Source organism: Saccostrea echinata, unplaced genomic scaffold (assembly GCF_033153115.1).
Source record: "Saccostrea echinata isolate AGI-Se365-2 ecotype Australia unplaced genomic scaffold, CSIRO_AGI_Sech_v1 ptg000037l, whole genome shotgun sequence".
NCBI classification, from domain to species: Eukaryota; Metazoa; Mollusca; class Bivalvia; order Ostreida; family Ostreidae; genus Saccostrea; species Saccostrea echinata.
Window position 1 is genome coordinate 3,392,369 of NW_026889786.1, and position 16,480 is coordinate 3,408,848.

At 32.5% G+C, this 16,480-nt stretch overlaps 2 protein-coding genes across 3 annotated transcripts in view; one reads left to right on the forward strand and one right to left on the reverse strand.

The window, feature by feature from the left end:
• The window catches only part of LOC133200206 (U3 small nucleolar RNA-associated protein 6 homolog), a 65,499-nt gene that overhangs the window by 25,139 nt on the left and 23,880 nt on the right, over positions 1 to 16,480 (reverse strand). The window lies entirely within an intron of this gene.
• On the forward strand, positions 794 to 13,954 carry LOC133200207 (uncharacterized). Of its 2 annotated transcripts, none has more exons than XM_061336012.1 (2): positions 794 to 977; positions 12,196 to 13,954. In XM_061336012.1, exon 2 carries the CDS (start codon positions 12,282 to 12,284, stop codon positions 13,263 to 13,265), a length of 984 nt encoding a protein of 327 aa, XP_061191996.1. In that variant the 5' UTR covers positions 794 to 977; positions 12,196 to 12,281; the 3' UTR covers positions 13,266 to 13,954. The 2 variants fall into 2 exon arrangements, with proteins under 2 accessions (XP_061191996.1, XP_061191997.1); XM_061336013.1 differs by lacking the exon at positions 794 to 977 and adding an exon at positions 9,326 to 9,601.

A 16,480-nucleotide genomic window follows, 5' to 3' on the forward strand; every position in this document is an offset into this window, starting at 1 on the left:
AGACCCTCTTACACCTGCACAAAGACATCTTTGAGAATTTTCAGACATACATATGCCTTAAAATTTTATATAAATGAATTTACAGTGTCAAAATCAAATTTTACTGATGATTCAGGGATTGATTTTACATTATAGTAAATGTTTTTATATTTTGTGATCTTACATCAGACATTGAGCTTTAATATAAAGAAGGTGTGAGATTTCTGTCATTTCTCACCCAATGTAAAACAACATTGTGATGATAATGTTTCTGGGGATAAATTTTTGTGTACATTTCACACAAGATGGGACAATATGTATGGCATTACTGTTTAAGAACTCAATTTCTAACAATTCTATATCACTTTTACACAGGTTATCAAATAATATGTCAATAGATTGGTGTGAGAAAAGTTTCTCTTGAGAAACTTAAATGATTTATGAACTGTGTTTGAAGTATCAAAGGCACAAAATAAATACTCCATTTCTAGAAGCACTTCAGACAGGAAAATATAATTCTCCTATTTCTTTATTTTTGGGTGATTAAGAAAAGATGTTTATTTTTCATGTCTTATAATTTTTCTGGGTTATCCAAATGGCCTGCAGGGGAAAATTGCAGACCATAATACACATTTAATCTGAAAATCAAACAGTACCTGGATATACACATCCACCCCTTCAGAGTTCAATATCGGGAGAGATATCGATGGTATTTACATAAGAAATTGATTTTTATTTGCTCATCAGCACTGATTGGTTGGTTGTTTCTCAAGAGGTGTGTTTTATCCCTTTGATTGACTTGACGTTGTTGCAGTCATGCCATCTTAGTTTCAGATTACCAACAGTTTACTCCATGTAAAATGTACAGTGTGATGTAAGGTCATTTCACAGGGACAATGGACAGTTTTTAGTTTGTTGTGGACCACTGAACGTATAGTTTACCTGGCCTAGTGATACACATAATGGGAGTGTACTCGGAGGGACCCCCCTATCACCAAGTAAATAAGGTCTCCCGAGTCAGGGGGAACCTGTATAATAGGATTATAGAATGTCTTGTTGTAAGGTAATTATAGATTGCAGTTTTTTCTTGGGCTGATGAAGCTTGCTGCCAATTTCCAAGGACAGGAATTGCTGAATTTTATGAGCTGTTTATAGCTGTAGTTAAATGATTGGATTTCAGGCAATGGACACAGAATCTGTGCAATTTGTTGTGTATAATTAAATCAGAGAGAAACTGGTAAAGCAATATGATAAAAAATAAATATGACTACCTATTACTTCAGGAAAGAGGCAATAAAACATTGTTATATCAAACCTGCTGAGTATGCATGCAGTCAGCAGCTTCTTTATTGCTCAAAAAAAAAAATTATTTATAACTTTTGGAGTTTTTTATCATTATAGATATAGGAATATTTTTACCTGTTTCTAAGAAAAATCTTCATTATATAAAAAAAAATATAAAATAATAGGAAAATATATTATTTACTTGTCTTGATGGTAAAAAAAAAAAGAAAAAAAAAAGAAAAAAATTAATTCTAACACGCTATGAATAAAAACTCTTCAAATATTTCAATTATTCAAATGTGATACAAATGAACAAATTGAAAAATATATATATTAATTTTTGATTAATATAATATAACCATTTTTAACATAAAAATTTCCCCATTTCAATTCTTGATTTTAATATTATATGAATTTCTGAGATATTTGGAAGCTGTTTCAATTAATTGCCTGCATATTTATCTTGGTATATAATATCTATGCACACAAGGCACCATAAAGAATGCTATTTGGAGGAACAAGATAAAATAAAATAAACTTAACCATCAATAAAGCCTTTTCTTTTGAAAAAAAAAAATGGAGGTTTTTGTTAACTAACTAATGCAGACAGCAAAATACTAAAGGATTAAAATATCTATGAAATACTAATGTCTCCAAGAAACGACCCACTGAGTTAGAAATATTTCAAGCTCAAGATAATGAAATAAATATTAATTCTGCTCAAATTAAATTGAAAAGTGCAACTCCAACTCTTAAGTCAAGAATTTGCTCCATTTTAAAAGTACTGCCAAGAAAAATAGAGCTACATTTAATCTTTTCTTTTTTTGTCTGATAAATTGACACATTCAGTATTTCAAATTTACAGCAATATAAATTTTGTTATGTCATTTTAAATTATTTTTGATAAATTAGCTCTTGTTTAAGTAGATTCTCTGTTTTTACATTAATCAAAATATCAAAAGTGCAAAAAAAAAAATGACAAGACTGGTTTGGAAAAATGTCATCATGGTAACTCGCAGGGTCCAGTTTGCCTGATTACAATTAAGTCACCTATGTAATAGCATCTGACATGTACCAGATGCTTTTCAAAAATCATTTAATATTTTCTCTAGATTTTTACTAAAAAATTTCTAACTTATTGTGAAAATTTTAAATAGTTCCTAGTTTTTCAAGCATTCTTTAAAGCAAAATAAAAATTACTACTATAGGCAAATTCTCTCTCTCTCTCTCTCTCTCTCTAAATATTATATATCAGACTCACTTTTAACAAATAACTCTTTTTTTCAATGGTTTGTACTTAAAAAATCTCATAAATTCTCATATGCTACCTTAATTAATTCCTTTTATGAAGTATCCTTTTACCACCCCTTAGTAAGCAAAGATACTTAGAGGTTCCTTGAAGTTGGAACCTAATATAGTAGATCATCGTCTAGTCCAACTGTGAATCTAATGCATATTCTGTCAGCACCTAAAAGGCTCGGATGCTAAATCAGCCTCTCATCTTTTTATCTGCATTTTTTGAAAAACGACAATGTCACCCCTAGTGTCTGGGCTGGGAGATTGATCGTCTTTCAGTGTCCGACCGACCCCCGCTCCCCGACACCTGCTGGCCCAGGTAATCTTTCACCTGTGTGACGACATCCTTATGGAATGTGTGTCATTTTTATTCCTGATGTAAGGTCGGCTTAGGTAACAGGGAGTTTAGTTTCATCTAAATCTATACATATTTTTGCTAACCACAATAAAATAAAAAATCAATAGGCCTGTAGTAGTTCAGAAGCTGTCAATATAATTTTATTGAAAGCTGCTGTATATTATAATAGCTAATTGCTCTGCATGAAATTTTAAAATCTATTTTCAATTTTGACTCTCTTACTGGGTATAACGGGTCCAGAAGATCCCCTTACATTTAAATAGTCCATAACTCCATGTTCAGTTTTAAAACTAAATAATTCATATAAGCCTTCTGTCAGAAAAATGTTGCTCTTTTATCAATTTTCAGATACCGGTAATTGGTGGAATCAACATTCCAGTCTTTAAAAATAAACAATTCAAATTAATTCTAAATCATTGACTGCAAATAGCACACTCTATTTTTTAAAGGTTCAGTATGTTTCATGTTTATAATATGAAACTTCAATCAAATTGACATGTTGGTTTCCAGTCCTTTTTTCAACAGTTTCACTAAAAATGCGCAAATTTAAAAAGGATATGATGGAAAAATCATACCATTAAACAAAAATGTATTTGCTCCAAAAAATATTTTATCAATTTGTTTGATATATTATTTATAACATTTAAAAAAAAATACCAATTATCTCGTTCTTTGATTACCGACGTCTACAGCAATAACTATTGTTACACATAGGAAACTGTTCTGACATTTCACACAAATCTAAATTTTATTTCTGTCTTATTAATTCCTGTTCGATATTTACATTAACCTTGCACAAATAAGTAAACCATGTCTTTTATAGAAAACAAATTGTCCTGCAAACAAAAGCTGTGGTTTTACTTTTAAGCATATATATTTGAAGTAGTCAAATTAATCGTAAACAGCAATTAGCAAATATTACCCATGTGAGAACTAGAAAATGATATAAAAACCTGTCGGGTTATATCAAAGAGAATTATCAACAGAACACACTAATAAATGCCCTTCTTTTTGTTTACTATATTCATTATTGTTTTGTTACTTCACACAGTGGGCAAAAAACATTTCAGACAATCTATTCTGGACCATTAAATCAATTCCAAATTAAACAGTAAAGGTTAGAATATATGTCTGCAGGCTGCTTGCACTCTTTATAGTGTTAGATACAAGTTTCACTAACACAAAACATAACTACTTATTGGTAAGCCTAACCAACACAACTACTTAAGCAGACTGTGTCCACAAAAAACTGCTAAATCACCCCATTTAATTTAAAAAAAAAAAAAAAAGGACTAGAGTCCACACAATAAAAACAGTTCAGATTTAGAGAAAACATTAAAAATAAAAATTCTGGGTGTTCAACATTTTGAATGTTGCATGTGTGTACAGCTGTTGATTATGTCACAAACTTTATAATTGCCAAAAAGATACATAATATTTTTTCTAATTTAAAGTGAAAAAAATTCCTAGAATCTTTCGATTTTTAATATTTCTATTTCTTTTTTAACTTCAATTCCATCATTCTGAATTTTAATCAAATAGATTTCTGCTTTCAAAAAAAAAAATTATATGTCATTGAGTATTCCTTTTCAATATTTAATATGTAAAATAGATAAAAATATTTTAAATTAATTGCTGAAATTATTCAAATTTGGTATATTTCCTTTATTTAAGCCAACTAAATAAATTATGAAGTCCTCTTGTTGAGTTGAGAAAAGAAACAGATAATGTACCTAGCATATTTCAAAGCATTTCATTTTGAAGGATCAATTTAAGACAGTATTATATTTATGCTTCTACATTTATGAGCCCCTAAGTCTACAAATTTGGGGGGGGGGGGTGTTAAATGCTTGTCTAATGGTAGGACTCAAGGGTGTGAGTGCATCCTTCATAATGAAATTCCACAAAAGGCGTCTAAATTTCACCTGAGTTGACCCCCGGCCCTGTACTCTGTGATAAGAAGGGGGGTTTTATGACTGTAGCTATCTCTGATGTGACCTATAGATTTCTACACCTCTGTCATGGGTAGATGGATGATATCAGCAACAGACAAATTACCTGGTGATGCTAGATCTAATAAGATAAGGCCTGACAGAATTCTCTGTCTGTGATGAGACTGTCATTGGTAACAGTCTCCAGGAACTTAGGCCTGGTGGTCCGTGTTGCCTGGTACTGATTAAACGTGGCCCTAGCTGCTACCAGATAGACAGTGGAGTTAAATGTGGTACCTGCTGTGCGGCGTACCTGTTTTGGTGGTGGTTGATATCTAGTCCCTCCCTGCTGGGACATTATCTACTGATACCTCCATATACAGGAAGGCAACTTCACACAAATATCAATTTATCTTTGCTGATAAAGAATTCATTTGCGAGAACATTTTTGTGTTATGTGCATTAATCTTTATTGATGAGACTAAAGCAGAAATCAAGAGTTTCGTGTGGTTAAGTGATTTCAGACAAGGGTTAAAACTTCAAATACTTGTGATTTTTAATCACAATAACAGCCACATGACGTCAGTCTCTAAAAATCTTTGTCTCGACAGCCAGATATTTAAAACTCTTTCTCTTCTCAATCTGTATCCTTTGACAGAACACACTAGCATTCCTGAAGGACCAATTTCACCAAATATATTTAATTAAGAAATAGCACTATTGCAGTACAATTCAGTAACATGTCATAACACTATTGACTAAATCAATCTGTGGAACCTCTGTAATAACTAGAGAATGTCCTTCTATCTTGGAATGCCCTGATTATTACTAGCTCTAAGGCCCTAAACTTGTTTCTCTTCTATGTTGCTGTGATCAGGGAGGTGGTGGGGTCTTCATGATGAAAAACTTACATAATCTCCTTCTTTTACAATCATTAATGGTATTTATAACTCTGTATGATAGGGTAGCTTATTGCCTCCCACTATCTCTAATATTCTGTGAGGGATGACAATGGCTGATAACTTTGAAAATATGATTCAATGGCTTAAAATTTTCCACATGAAACACTGACGTGCACTTAAAATTGGACATTAGATTAAATACAATTACCATATAACCTTCCCAAAATAGATGATATTAATCTAGTAAATTAATTTTAGAGAATGCATAACAATAATCTTAATAATAATATTTTTTTTTAAATGCAGCAGAAAGAAAAATCTGTATTTTTTTAAAACACTTTCTGTATATATTTTGGAAGTCTATTTGGGCCCCTCTTAATTGTGTGTATCTAAACTATTTTTAATTGGACATGGAGTCAGTAATACTAGGTGTGGCCATGTGGTCTGGTATTTTATACACTAAGGTGCTGATCTACATTCAACAGGTTTAAACATCCTTGTGTTTTATTGGTGTATTGGTGTCACATGATATGCAAGATCAAAGTGAGACTGGCTATGTGTTGATATGGTTACATTCTTTAACAGACAGGCTTCATTTTTTATTTATAAATATCCAGTTCTCTAAGCCTTTACAAATTGAAAATTAATACAATTGTCTAACACTGCAGGTAAACAAAAATCCAAAGATGACTTCTAAATTTATATCAATCTTAGTATTCATAAATTAAAATAAACAATAAACATGATTCTCTACCCTTAGACATATATTAGCAACACATCTTAGAAAGAAAGGCTAACTGTACAAGAACTTATAAAACAAACTTCGATGTTTCATTTAATATCAAAAGCATTTCCTTGTAATTCAAGACGTTTGTCGAGCTGGCCCGGTGTAAGAGAAATAAGGGATGAATGGACAAACAAGTTATTTTTTTATTGACTTTGTCCCCAGATAGGGTCTCCTTTTTTGTGTGATAAATTTATGACATTGTTGTAGTCCCTCCACTCTTAAAAGCTCTGAGCAGTAATTATAGTTTGTACTGTAAAAATATTGTTACAACCCACAATTATCTCACAGTGTCAAACGCCCAGCACAAATTGCCGGTATAGTTCAACAAGGCAATTTAAAGTCAAGTAAGGTCAAAAAAGAAGTTTAACTGTAAATCAACTGTTCTCCTCAAAATCCATTTTTTATGTAAAAATAAAATATTCTTTCCAAAAAATTATGCTTTTCAAACTAATTTGAATCTTGACTCTTGAGAATATTACATGAATAAGTGAAACAAAATTCACTTCAGACTAAGGCATTGCAGAAAAGAGTCCCATATCAAATTAAAATGCCTGGACAAGGTATTTTCTTTAAGAAATCCATGTTTCTTTTTATCTTTCTTCTTTGATCAGTTTCATCTACAAAAACATGACATAGCTCCAAGCACCACATGAGAGATAGAATTTCTGATTTGCATATTTAAAAGATACATATCACATAATATCAAAGCAGAAACTAATTTTCTCCAAACATACTGTATTACATAATTCATCAACTTCACAAAAAGGCATTCAAATTTTACATAGGCTTGAAAAGTGCTAAAAGTTTTATCTCCTTGATATCTTGCAAAATTTGATATCTAGTAAATTGCCCAATAAAATTTCTGTGATATAATAATTACATAAGGCAATGCATGATGAAGCCTTCATAAATAACTAAAAGTGTCTTGGACAGATAATAAGATCAGAATAATCCAATTTCTTCTGTCTTAATTGACCAGTCTATCTGGACTAACTAGTCTGAATAATCGAGGTAGATAACCCCAAAGATCAAAGGGGAGAGAACTGACTGCAGTAATATGCCTTGACACTATGTACTATTAGTTTGAGTGACATAATAACAGCTGTTTGTAGCCTCTGGAGTGATTGTCTACCTGTTTTCACAGGTACTTCCCAAAACTGACCAAGTCCTGATAATGAGGCTAATAGTAATACCTACAGTTCTGCTTCCTCCTTCTGTTTGTAGACCACTCAGATCCACATCTGATTACGTCTACATAGTCTAAAGTAGTTCTGGAAGTTTACTTACGTGGTGTCAAAGTTATATCTAATGCACTCAGGATATTTTTCTTTAATTACTGCGGCGAATGAAGGATTTCCTTACATTATGGTAAGTTCATGGCTAGATTTTCTTTTCAATTCTTTCTAATCTACCCAATTCTGAATTTCCTGAGGTTTAATTGTTTTGGTTTTTGATTTGTGAATAAAGGAGGATATAAATTCATGAATCACTTTCAGACTTTTATTACGGAGACTAAGTGACCATACTATAGTTGTCAAAACAGCTAAAATGTGACAGATTGTCCAGGAGCAAGAGATCGGCCTGATAAAACAAGGTTTCACTTACCAAAGAAAAGCCTTAAATCAATTAATTAAATCTATTCAATTGAAGTTTAAAGTGGTAAAAGTTTTCCCAAATAAAGTTCTGATGGCCCCAAATAGACCCTATAAATTTGTTGTTAAGACTGACCAAATTGTTTTCGTATCAATCAAAACCAATTAAGTAAAATCAATCAGAGAGCTGCCAAATAAGAGAGGGGATTCTATGGTTTATCAAAATTCAACGGGCTAAGCCTATTTTCTTATCAAAATGTTTACACAAACATTAATGCAATCAATGAGGCCATTTCACAATCAATACCATGATGTTTCTTACAATGGTAACACAGCTACAAGTCTTGGGAGGGAAAAAAGAACTTGTTAGATTTGCAACCAGACAAAACACACAGGGTTATAATGTGTGAAAATATATGAGGGGATTTCAATAAAATTAAATCAGTTCTCTAGTCATACTGAGCTTACTATCCAAATACAACAGCTACTGTTAAACTGATTTAAAAGATGTTTTCTCTCTTTTGAAAAACATCATTCAGGGTATAGCGTTTCGTCTTTGTTTGGGTGTACCAGACTGCAAACACAGTTTGTGTACAATGTCCAGAATATAGATCTTTTGCAAATATTGATTCTTCACAAACTTTTGAGAAATTATCCCTAATGAGAACCTATTGCCTTCACGAAATTGTGCAGGTGAGAACTGGGCTTAACTGTATGGCCCAAGGGGTTCCAGGTGGACTGAATCTTTATGACTAATTACTGTTTGTAATAATTTATGTAATACACATAATCATTTGGTAGCAGTGTATTCTCATGCACTGTTAGTATTGTATTTACTGCTTAACCAGCCTAACCAGTGCTACAGTCTTTAGTCTAAAAATAAAAAAAAAAAAGAGGGATGGGTGAAAATTTATTTTACCAGAAGTCCATCTTAATTCTGAAAGATTTCTTTTTATCTCAATTGGTTTTTTGACTTTTAAATCGGGTATTGAATTAAGATATGTCAAAGCAGTTCAAATGTCTTTTAAAACCATGATATCATCTCTCTCTACAAAATGTTTACCTGGATTTTCAAGTGAATAAAGTTTTGAAAAATTAGTCTGATCGAAAAGATAAGATTTTAAGGAGTATTTTTAGACATCACCTTGTGTACCATTTATCACTGAACACAACGTCACAACGCACAGTCTAGGTGCCAAAGGTAGCGTGTTTTAAAGGGGCATGAACAAGAGACGCGCATGGATCGTTTTCAGTTGCTCTGGACTTGCTGAGTGGAGCATTCATTCATGTATCATCCTTCGAGACTTTAACACTATTGTGGATATATAGGTAGACTGTATTGATTGGCGTTATAGTTTTCTGTTTGAGGAAAAGCATGTCAGATTTCTACCATGTTACAAAAACACTGGATCTAAAAGTCAGGGGATACTCACTGCTTCTTAATTTTTGATCTATAAATGTAAAAAATTCAGGTAAGACTTGTTTACTTTTCATTAACTGAGGAAATGAGTAATTAAGAAGTTGCCTCAAATTAAGTAGGTTAATGAAATCAAATTGATCATTTGCCATGGACGGTTGGTGATTCCTTAACAAAGGAGAGAACTGGATCTGAAATCTGAAGTCGATACATTTGATTGATCAGTTGTTTAACAAAGTCAAAATCATGAATAAAATGGATGATTTCTGGTGTAGGTGCAGTGCTTCATGTGTAAATGTATTTGAACTAAATACCGACAAAAACTAAGACTTTCAACACAGATTCTTTAGCGATTTATTTAAATGTTTTTATTGTAATCTTATCACATAATGGGAGAGAGTTTTAGAAATGCAAAAGTTTACGAACAGAGTGTAAATTGAAAAGGTTTTTCTTCAATGCGACTCAAACAAAACAAGAGAAAAAGCCTTGAATTTTTTTCCAAATATGAGAGCATTGCTTTCTCACACAAAAGCTGGTTATTATGTAGGATTTTAGATTTAAATTTGTGCAAACAGTTTGTAATGGCAAAGTCAACAGCACTTTTTCAAGACTCGCCTCCCCGAAAGGAAAAATGTTCTAACAATGTCTCCCAGATTAAATTACATTTAAACCCTCCAAATTTTCATACTCTGTAAGGAACAAGGTAATGGGGTAACCATCGCAATGAAAATAAAAGACAAATAATTGTTAAATCGAGAAACGAAATGAAAAACCGCCTCCTGAACAATGGCCCATCTGATGGTACCCTAACAATAAGGTTGTCAAGCAATTTCAAATCATCTTTAATAAAATATGACAGGTAAAAAAAATTCATTAATTTTTGTCCTATCATCCTACTAAATTGGATAAAAAGTCTTTGTATGCAAGAAAAAAAAATGAAGAAAAAATTTTGCATGAGGAGAGACAATTTCTTGACACTAAGATTGCTGTGTGTGTCAGTGCAAGAAAAAAGTTTTTGTATACCAAACATAGATCTAAAGGGAAGAGCTTACAACAGATTAGGATAAAATTCACAGCCCTTGCTGGAAACAACGCATATCTGCTTTGTTTACATGGCTTCAGGGAATGGACTGTTGTCTGTTTTGCTTCGAATACATTCATTATTTATGGAAGATAAAAGATAAAAAGGCTCGATCCTGTTTTAAAATAATTTCCTTTTTTTCTTCCTTTCTATTTTTTTTTTTTTTTTTTTTTTTTGCGTTTTACCAAAGTCATGGAGAAAAAAAGTTATCAGAAAAAAATCTTGAGTATGGTTGCTCAAATAAAATTCAGACTTTTTTCAATTGAGGAAAGGAAACGTAAATTAATATTTTCAATGTTATTAATTACAATTACGCATTGAAGAAAATTCTGTAGTTATGTATTTTTACTTAAAAAGAAGCAACTTACAAGAGCACCTTACGAGAAAAACATATACCGAAATATAAATGGCTATAAACAAACCTGCATTTAAACAATGCACTCAAATATCTTTTTTTGTGAAATCTTATCACAAGATCTTTTCCTGTGTTTTGTTTTAAAAACATTCCATTAAAGTCATATACCCAAACTGTGCACACTATGCATTATATTCACAAGAATAAATTTGTGTAATATTTGCCAGGCTACATGGTATTCGTAACGTGTATTTGCCGTCAATGAAACAGTGAAAATGAAACTCTCAAATAATGCATCTGATGTTTATCTGTGACTCCAATGTGCAGTGTAGTAATACCCATTACAACAAAGAACCTGTCTAACTTTACATGAAATGATACGATCAAACTTCAATCTAGTCAGGCAAAGACTTGCATTTTCCTGAGAAATTAACTAATTAAAGCTCCCCATTTTCACCTACCCCTCCCTTATCCCTGACCTCCACCCCCTAACCTATGTCTAGCTCTTATACCCATGGTGAAATTAGTCAGCGAGCACCTGCCGAACTTACTAGGCTGCGAGATGTACAGTGTAATTATTCTGCAATGCTTTATTAGATTTATGGTCACAAGACATTTTCAGTTAAATCTTTCTGCCTGGGTACCTCAACAAACATTTCAATACCCAATCCATGCATAAGCCTGCACAATCTTAAATCTCCTCCTTTTGATTTGGAAATTGAAATGACTCCCATTCACAGATGCAAGATGGAGAAATTAGTGAAGGCAGCATTAAGATATGAGGAGAAGCATTATGTGACAAACACATAATAAAGAAATAAAGAATCTAAAAAGCAGCCAGCCATCTAATTGGTTTATCTCAAATATAATCTCATATCTGTACAAGTAAATTTCACTTCTGAAAGGTAAATTTGCATTGGGAATGGGCCGTATCAATAACTGACGACAAAAAAAATATTTTACTCTGCTCAAAAAATTATTAAAATAGGTCAAGTATGATTTTTTTTCATTTTTCACAAATAAGGATGTGCTGTGGTCCATCAGGATTTGGTTGTATAAGGGTCTATCTTCTTATCATGTATTTTCTGAAACCCTAAGTAATGCTGGATTAAACATGTAATCTGTTTGCAGATCAGCATTATACTTTGTGATGACAATAAACTTGTGATAGTCTAATCTGGGATTATATTCTTTTTTTCTGTTCTTTCTCCAGGTGAATGTTTCAGACAACCTTACCACAGCCTGACCTCACAGTATGGCTAAAAAGTCCAGGACAGACACTACTGAAAGCCACTCAGCATGACCGATGCAATGACCGTGAATTATCTTTTTTTCCTCGGAATCCTAATTCCCTGTATCATCACCATCGCTCTCTTCATCGTCTTCATCTACTGCATGCAAAAGTTTAGAATACGCAGAGAAATTATGACAAAGAAGCATGATCCACATGGACGGTTGAGAAAACTCCATGGAGCCTACGCTCCCCCACCCCCTCCACTTCCACCAATGTGGAGTAGACAATCCAAACAGTTTAAACAGAAGGATAGACTACTAAGTGAGAGGGACAATGAAGCTTATGAGGCAACTGGTGAATTATCACCAGACCAGCCAAACAATCCTCAGCTTTACCAAACGTGTAATGATAGTGGAATGTCCGATCTCAGTGAAGGGCAGTACCGATATGATAGAGAGCGACCATATTCCCAATCATCCACAGATTCCGAGGACTCCGGATTTCGAAGTTCCAGATCTGGACAATACTTACATAGTGCACAAAATAGCAATACTCAAGATATGCCTCTGTTCAAACCTATTAAATCTCACAGAGAAAATCTAACAATGACTGTGCAACAAGGGTGTTCATCTAAACAACCCAGTCCAAGTCACCGATCAAATTCCAACTGCGACTTTTATCGCAGTTCTAGTCGACAGTCTAAACATAGAAACAGTCGCCCTTCCTCCAGGAGGAAAGCTTGTGAAAGGTCCTCATCCGCCATTCATCAAACTCCATCCCCTACCTGTACAAAACTTGATCCTATTACCATGACATTCATCAGTAACTCATCGCCATCAACCATAGATCTCCTACCACCACAACCCTCTTACAGAAAAAGCACCCCGGAGGCCATAGATCTGCAGCAAATAGAGACAGATGTTAAACTCAACCATATTCCTTCTATCTCTCAGCAGTGTCGACCACTGACTATGACAACTGCGATGGTACACACCCCTCTCCATCACTACCCAGCAAACACTCCAAGAATGTCATATTCTGTTGTATGAAACATGGAGTATTTTCTGAATGGAATATTGTGATAGAGAGATAATGGAAGTGATTTTGTTCAGTGTGTATTTTTATCTTTCTCTCAGTAGAGGATTATTTCAGTGAGGCAATCCTTGTGCAATTTTCGGACAGGATGTATCCATTTAGCTTACAAAGCAAGTACATGCTGTTGACACTATTTATTTGTGTGAATCTGTGGACTGCAGAATAAAAAATCAAACAAGAAATCCTATATAATTTCGAACCTCTGGAAATCCGCAAGGAGAAAAGCCAGTTTTCCGGCCATTCAGCAGGATCGAGTCTGTGATAAATAGAAAATGTCTGATGATCTACTTTCACTATGTGTTAGTTCAGATAGAATGTTTTGCTTCCCCGTCAATATTATTTCGATGCCGGAATTCACATATAATTGTGTAAATGGTTGTGATGACAATCAAAATACAGTCTTTGTGACGATTGTCCAGTGAACAATCCATGTTTTATTCAAAGACACAAACTAAAAGGATTTTTTTTTTAATGCTGATGGAGAAGAAACATAAAGTGTTGTTAGGTAAATGTGATGTTACTTTGAAATGAGTGGCAGTGATGAATGGAGAGTATATTTTTCATAATTTCTATGTTAATTATTTAAACAAGGAATTATTCTGCTTCATAAAGAAGCGTGAAATAAATAAGGAGAAAATCTTTTTATGTAGATTTTTTATTCTATTTTTTGATGGACATATGTGACTGTTGAGGATTAGGTTAATGCAGTGTGAAGCAGGCTGGCATTTATAGCACGATTTCAAAAACCACAAGGCAAATTTAAAACACAAACCACAAAGTACCAGACCAGGGTATAATATCATATCATTTTTGTGTGACACGTCACACACCCTGTTTAAATTTGAAAAAAAAAATTGTGATCAATTTCATCTGTGTGGAATTTCATTCCTTGGTCAACCATGAAAAAATATATGTATTTTTGCACAAAATTAAACATTTCTAAGTTACTCACAAATCATTTAAAATTCAATAAAATTTAATCTTTTCCAAATTGACTTTTTGATGTAGGAGATATAAAATGCACAAGGATATTTCAAGCATATAGAGCCAGAAGGGCCAATTAAATTGCCTTTTTATCAAACTTATGTGATCATCATCCATGAAAGGTTTTGTATAACATCCATCATCACTCCCTTGTATGAAATTTAAATTCAAAAAAATTTCAAGCTTGATGGTATAAAAACCTATTACCACTTAATATTTTTGTCATTGAGAGAAACAAGGCTAAGGAGATCATGCCATACTTTAGTCTCACCTCAAAGGAATCCATTCAATCTTGTTTCATTTTATAAGTTTTTGGTTTATTTTTTACAAAATAAATTATTAATGACCAAATAAAAAAAAATTCTTCACCAAAAATATGGATCAAAAGCTTTTTTTAGACCTATTCAATTTACACAATTTTTTTTATATCTTTATCTTACAAATTTGTTTTACATCCCATATGGCAATTTAAGTAATTTTTAGATCAAATTCTAGAGAAATTTATTCAAAACATGTATTCAGATCTAGACTTAAGGATACATAACACAAACAAAAAAATTGATGCATGGATTGATAAATATTTTTTGACTGTTTAATTTTGATTAGAAATGACATAAACAATAAATTCCTAAAATATAAAGAAATTGTAAGTTTTTTTTTGTGCTTAGATATGCAACTCTGTGTCATTTTCTATGTAATTCTATACAAAATTTTGCACATACTTTTAACTTTATGAAAAATCTTTCAAGTTAAAATTCTCCCATTTTTACTTGGCAAACATTATTCAGGTTACCTTTTTGAATATAAATCTATTAAAAATATTGTTGATTTGTGATAAAAAGTTTGTTTGTGGTATTTACATACATCCTTAAAGAGAAAAAAACTTAAGTTTATATTTACTGACTTAATTGATCTTTTTTTATTTCTTGCTAAATCTTCTTTGACAATTTTAATTTTTCATATGCAGCCATTTTTTTTTTGGGGGGGGGGGGGAGGGGGGGAATTCACTACACAAAACAGTATTAACAGAGCAAGTGTGAAATTCAACCACCCTATAACCATGAATGAATTTTTTTTTCTAGTTAGAGAGTGTAAATTTAAGACCATTACAAATCATTTAATTTCCAAAATAAAGATGTTATGAACAGTGTAACAATGTTAGATTGTATCGGAGATTTGATAAAGTCCTATTTGATTTCCTACACTCTACTCCAGCTATCAGATACTGTCGAGATCGTAACTCAATACAAACCAAAACAATTGCCTCTTTATGGAGTTATTCAGAGCCCGAGGCTGATAAAAAAAACTAATACTATACAATACAAATGTGGGAACTCAGTTGACCCCACAGTAGAAAAATTAACCTGGGTGATCTCGCACAGAATATCGGCGTGGCCAATATATGAAGAAATTACACTAGATTTTCTTCTGATATGAACTGTATGTTAAAAAATTCTAAAATTAAGGCTCAGTAAAAAAAGAATTGCAAAAGTTTTTTACTTAAACTCTTTTCAAATATTTTATTTGAACAAGTCAAGGATTTGAAATGAATAGATTTTTTTTTTTAATAAACCTGCCCAATTTATTATCCTGTGAAAAGGATAATATATTCAGCTACATTGTCCGAGAGAGGTGATTCTCATAAGGAGTATATTAGGCGTAACTTTATGTTGATGATTTCATTTCCACACATGCAGAGAAAGCCAATGATAGGCAACAGGACCAGAACGTCTTTTTTGAAAACTGATAAAATGTCCCGTGGTCCTAATAATGGACCGTCCCTGTAACCAGGGCTTATCAACTGAACGGTGTGACAGAAAAAAGATACAGTGACAGAATTTGAAACTATCTTCTCAACTGCCACAGCTAAGCTTTATGTCTGATCTACAAAAAAGTGGTAGACTCGTAACAAAGGAAGTCAGAGGGGATTAAAACTATAGTGAAACAGCAGACAAAGGGTAGAAATAGCCAACACAACACCTTAATCCTTTTCCCACCCTATATTTTTATAAACTTATCTATTATAGCCTTTTCTTCAACCTTTTTTTGTATGTTTTCTTTTTTCAGATAAAAGACATATTTCATAAAAACAGTCATGAAAGCTTCTTAACAGAAATAAAAACTTCCACGGAAACACATTAATTATCATTCAATATTAAAAAAAAAACAAAAAACAAAAAAAACA